A 6,000-nucleotide genomic window follows, 5' to 3' on the forward strand; every position below is an offset into this window, starting at 1 on the left:
ACAGAAAAATAGAATAATTCTTTACTTTTTCTGTATCTTTCAAATACATAAATATATAAATACAGAGTAAATACTGTAATTTCTTATAACCATTCAAATCACTGTATAGGCCTAAACCTCCTCATGAAGAAAATTGCATCATCTGGTGTGTACATTACCCATCTTACTATATTATCAACGAAAACAAATGTAATCACTACCATCAACCCAATTAGAATGAACTTTCTCACCACAGAAATTTTTGTTGAAAGTAGAAAGATGAGCCTCTTAAGTCATTGGATCCAGGTGATGTGACTCATGTCATGAAAAAAACTGGATAAGGGCCAAGTGACGTGAATATGCCTTCGTGAAAAAATATAGCTGAGGGATGGGGTGATGGGAATAACATTAGTGCACAAACCTCTTGGGAGGTGATTAGACTCCATACATTTACGAAACGGTTCTTGCATTATTTCCATTGGTATACATCCCTGCTAAGAACCACCATCACCAATAAGCACTGCACCTTACCTTTACAAGTCCCAGAGATCCTTTTCATAAATATGATTTAGTTTCTGCAGAAATTAAGTCATCGGAAGCCTCCACAACTAACATTTCCATGCAGACACTATAAACATACATAGAGTCTGTGGAATGTACCCTCTGGAAGCCATGAGTGAAAGAGCGCTGGCTCTAGGGAGGACATTATTTCTATGCTCAGTATCCTATTCCTGCCCACCATGACCAATAGTGCAGGGTGAATTACAGAAAAAAAAGTTTACCTACCATCTGAATATCCTTGGTGAGGGCACTCATTTGCTCATTGTGGATCTTTTTCAACTTGTCCATCTGCTTGCCTTGTTTCATGGCTGAAATCTTTCGCTCTTCAATGAATCTCTTGGTGTTATTTTGATTCTTTTCCTTCAAACGACGATCACGGTCAGCCTTTGTCTTCAGTGTCTTGTCTGATGCTACATCCTTAGCTGTTTCTACAGCCAACTTTGCCTGGTTTGCTTTCATGTCTTTCATGGCCCTAGGAACAGAATGTTCTTTTGAAACACATGGAACACAAAAATGGAAGTCAAGCAAATTTCTGAATATGTATCCTGTCTTACAAATGAAATATAGATTTTGTTTTAAATAAAAGCACTTTTATAAAAGGACAAAATCTGAAGTGTAGCATAAATCATGAGCATAATGTGAGTTAAACACTACTCATACATTATGAAGTTTAACAACACTAACACTATCTGAGTACTTACAGCTTATAATGACTAATCAAAACAGAGATCATCTAATTTTGGTTCTGGATCCAAGTTGGACAAGGTTTATAGGTACAATGGTCATTACACTATTATCAATCACTTTATAACCAATCTATAAGAATCCATTTTTTATGTACCTATAATATATAAATTCAAATCTAGCTTTACAGGACATTAACAATCATTTTTTTTCACTAACACATTAGTGTATCTCTCTGTTACTCACTGTTCATGCTTTCCTTCCAGCTTCTTAATCTGGCTGGCCTGCTCTTCCTCCATGAGCTTCTTGAGGATGTCTTCTTGACTCTTGAGATGTTCCTTCAGCATCTCCCACTCCTCCTTGCGGTGTTTCTCCATCATCTCAGACCACTGCTTCATCTGGTCAGTCACTATTGCCTTAATCTTGGGGTCATCCAGTACCTCTCTACAGAAAATTACAGAAAAAATGGGGATGTTAAAGTCTCCTTAAAGATTAAAGATCAGGCAAGAGAGAGTGAGAGAGTGAGAGAGTGAGAGAGTGAGTGAGTGAGTGAGTGAGTGAGTGAGTGAGTGAGTGAGTGAGTGAGTGAGTGAGTGAGTGAGTGAGTGAGTGAGTGAGTGAGTGAGTGAGTGAGTGAGTGAGTGAGTGAGTGAGTGAGTGAGTGAGTGAGTGAGTGAGTGAGTGAGTGAGTGAGTGTGTGTGTGTGTGTGTATGTTATTGAGTGTGTGCACATGTGCGTGCCTTATAAAAGTAGTAAATATCCAAAGTGAATTTTCATCCATCATTCCATCTATATCCACTTGTTTATACAGATTCATAATACAAATAAAACATGACTCCACTTACTTTTTGCCCTTAGCAACCTTTTCAATGGCACTGCACTGGCCCTTCTGGATAGACAATCGCTCCTTCATGTGTTTTTTTCTCATACTTTCAAGTTCCTTTTGCTGCTTCTTAGTTGCCTTCAAGAAGTTCTTCTGAGCTCGAAGTGTTTCTAGATTGATGGGATCAAAGTCAACTGAAAGGAGAATGATGCACAGGATTAAATGTGTATATATCAATCTTAAAAGCATAAAAGATAGACTAAAAATAAATAAATAAATAAAAAATAAAATAAAATTTCTGCCCAAAAGCTACAAAGGTATTCTACTACTCTTATCAAATTTTTTGCCATTAAAGGATAATCAATCTTAAGGGGTTATAGTTGTGTGTATTCTGGTAATACAGATTACTTATTATACAGCAAACAATATTCTATGGCCACTGTAACTCTTTCATAATATAACCACTACACAGCTTCCTGTCTCTTTCATTAAGATTTTTAGGAAAGGAAACTAATTAAACAATTGGGGTTGATCAGTTTTCTGAAATGTGTTATAAAATTAAGTATGTAGAGGCTCAATGTTAGTACCAGAATCAATGTTGCACTACTGGCATATCTTTGGTAATAGTCACAACTGGTATTGTGGCAACATCTTTATCTGCTTTGAACTACACTGTATAGAAATGACATACATATAACTAACATGGATTTAAATGACCCCTACCCCCAGCCATGTATGCCTCTCAGTCCTTAATAAGGCACACACACATAAGAGCTTGTTATTATTTTTCTTGTGGTTTCTCTGTCCAAAAAGTGAAGTAATACAACAGATTCACCTAGTTTGGCACTATTAGTTCCTGTACCACTACATACAAAAGTTGTTAATGTTCATGTATTCATTTTTGTTTCATTTTCATGTAGGAGAACAGAAAGAATATCTGATCCATTTCAGAGAAGAAGCACATAAACAAGAAAAGAGGTCAAAGAGCCTTTTGAACATTTGGAAAAAAGGAATGCGTTCCAGCTCATGCCCCTACTCTTTGCTACCTTCCTCTTCATCCCCCTCACTAGCACTCACCTCAACGAGTTTTACAAACCAAAAATAGTATATTCATAAACCTTTCTGGAATATTATGTTGTGAGGGAGATTGATCTTGTAAACAATAAATTGGCTCCCCTGATATTCATGTAGTTGGGCCTATCTATTTGGTTCCACTTAATGAATTTTAAGAATTTTTATTTTATAATGTAAAGCAAGCAGTGCACATTATTACTGACAATAACCATCACCTTTCTCTCACTATGCACATCTATGTTGGAAGCAATAATTCAGTAACTAATTTCAAGCATTTTTATTAGGATGTACAAAAAGTGTATTTCATTGAATCAGTCAAAAATAGTGTCTATCTAACAACACTATTAATTCTGAATAATTTAAGCAAAATTCATTCTGTAACAATTCCATACATGGTAGTTCTGAATAATATCTGGCATCTAAAGTAATTAGAAACTGATAAATGATTTACCAAAGTTTATTTATAACACATGGCTGCAATGTTTAACAAATTGGTTCATACACACAAGATATATAAAAGTATTTTAGCTTGAATACCTAAGGAGTGTCTAAAACCTAGAGATGAGTAAATTGTAAGGTTCCCATCCAAATGGAACTGAGATCATGAGTCCTATCACCAGTGCTTATGTTTTCCCATTTCAAGCCAAGCTAAGAAAGAGTTAAAAAGAACTTACGGGCTTCTTCCTCTTTCTTGGCACCAGCAGCACCACCAGCACCTGCAGCTGGTTTGGCTCCTGCTCCACCTGCCTTAGCACCTCCCTTTCCACCTTTCAGGGCTTTTGTGTCAATATCTGACGCCTCAATTCCCATGGCCTTCATCTGCTGTTCTCGCTTCTCTTGGGCACTCAAGAAAGCCCGAGGATCAGAAAGGGCATCCATAAGATCTGCCAAGTTGTTTAATGGTTTGATAATCATTTCTGAACCTCAGACAGAAACTGATATGATATTGAAACATCACATCGAATCTATGAAATATATTCAAAATAACTCATTATTCTTTTTCTCATATCAAGGTTTCAATTCCATAAACAAAAAGATTTCATTCAAAAACAGAAAAAATAAGCCAACTCACCGCCAAGACCATCAGGTACATAAATTTTGAGTTCAATATTACAGAACAACATGGGAAGAGACATTGGAAAGTTGCCTTCTGTACGCAAGGAAATATGACGATAGCCAGCCTGAAGACCATCAAGGGGCAGAATACGTTGGCCTAACATCTTGCCATTCTCATCAAACACACCAAATCTCAGCACAGCCAGATCAGGCAAAACAACCTGTCAAATAAGAAATGGTGTAACAGAGATGAATATTCAGGAACAGTGTTCAATGTAACAAATGTAGAAAAGGTATGAAAGAATGAATAGCTTCACAGTGCAAGAGATGTACCTGACAAGTTTTGACAATCAAAAACTGTCAAATACATCCCTTGCGCTGTGAAGATATCCATTCTCATTTACTCCTTCTCTCTACAAATGGACATACATGTTTATGTGTTATATGTTTATATCTTAATCACAATAAGTATGGTAATAATAACAAATGTGACAACAGTGAATGATTACTGAGTCATAGTTATGAGAATTCTTATATCAGTAATTAATACAATATAGAATTAAACCAAACAAATCTTTCTATACAAACAACTTAAGATATTATACACATTTCACTCACTTTACGGAAGAGGAAGGGTTCCTCATTGTACTGTGGGTTGAGACCATTTCCTGGGATCATTCGGGTTCTGAATTCTTTCCTGATGGTGTCTGTTGGTAAGCCATACATGTCCACCTCCACATATGTGCCAACTTTCTTGTCTGACAAGAACTGACCAGCTATGACCTAAGGAAGAACAAATAGTTGTGAAAAAAAAACTGGGACACAAGTATTACACAATTATTTCCTAGTTATTAACATTATTCACTTTTCCTTGTAAATCCTCTACCAGAGCAAAATTTAATCTTTGTGCATCAATGACTATTGAAAATAATATTGACACTTCTGAACAGCATTACAGGACATCCTTTCAGTACCAGAGATAAACCTGCCAAGAAATAAACTTACCGACACAGCAACCTGAGCAGCAATCACACCATCTACAGGAGATTCTGCAAAGGGATCAAAGGTTTTATCTGTACGACGCATGAAGTCAGGCTTGAGTAGGTATCCGCAGTTTCCATTGTATTCAAACTTTCCCTGGTTTAACTGCATGGGCAGATCTGACGTCTGGAAGTTCAGGGACACCATCTGACAACCAGCATTCCAGAACACCTGCCAACCAAGAGAACAAAACATAGTAAGAGCAATTTCATTGAAATCAGGAACTTTCTATTGATCTATATAACAAAATAATAATAATAATAATAATAACAATGCATATCTCTGGTTCTGGAGTGTGATCTTCTACAGTTGTAGCATGAGAAAATGGTCAAATCTGAAGTTCTTAAAATTAATTTGGCATCTACATTACTTCAGCATACTTTTTTTTATAATAGCCTGACACCATAAATAATAAATCATATAGAGATGACAACCAATAACAACAGGTAATTTTTTTGGTAAAGTCTTCTAAGGACAGATTTCCATTTGTTCAAGCCACTTTCCATCAGGGCCATTGTATGGGTCATACTTGAGTGTACAAGACTTCATCCCAGCTATTACCATATGGATAAGATGAGACATTACCCAGCATCTGGTACTATTCACCTGGACATGATAGACCATTACCCATTACCAGAGGATTACGGGACAAAGTAAAGCATCTGTAGTTTTCTAGCATGTGTGAACACTTGTCAAAAGATGGCAAAAGTCCTAAAAACTTAAAATTATAAAAATAAATATTGGAAAGATTTGATCAGAAATAACTGTAATTAAAGTAGAC

At 36.2% G+C, this 6,000-nt stretch overlaps 1 protein-coding gene across 5 annotated transcripts in view; it reads right to left on the bottom strand.

The window, feature by feature from the left end:
• norpA (no receptor potential A) overlaps positions 1-6,000 on the bottom strand; it is a 260,031-nt gene that overhangs the window by 3,857 nt on the left and 250,174 nt on the right. For 4 of the 5 annotated variants that reach the window (XM_070142565.1, XM_070142568.1, XM_070142567.1 and 1 more), the window contains exons 15-21: positions 5,184-5,390; positions 4,797-4,961; positions 4,195-4,399; positions 3,797-4,006; positions 2,071-2,242; positions 1,471-1,668; positions 766-1,012 (exon numbers count right to left, since the gene is read on the bottom strand). In XM_070142565.1, the coding sequence (XP_069998666.1) occupies positions 766-1,012; positions 1,471-1,668; positions 2,071-2,242; positions 3,797-4,006; positions 4,195-4,399; positions 4,797-4,961; positions 5,184-5,390 (1,404 nt within the window). Of the gene's footprint in view, positions 1-230; positions 361-510; positions 608-765; positions 1,013-1,470; positions 1,669-2,070; positions 2,243-3,796; positions 4,007-4,194; positions 4,400-4,796; positions 4,962-5,183; positions 5,391-6,000 lie in introns of all 5 variants that reach the window. The other variant, XR_011399775.1, reaches the window with a different exon arrangement.

This window comes from Penaeus vannamei, chromosome 29 (assembly GCF_042767895.1).
Source record: "Penaeus vannamei isolate JL-2024 chromosome 29, ASM4276789v1, whole genome shotgun sequence".
NCBI lineage: Eukaryota > Metazoa > Arthropoda > Malacostraca > Decapoda > Penaeidae > Penaeus > Penaeus vannamei.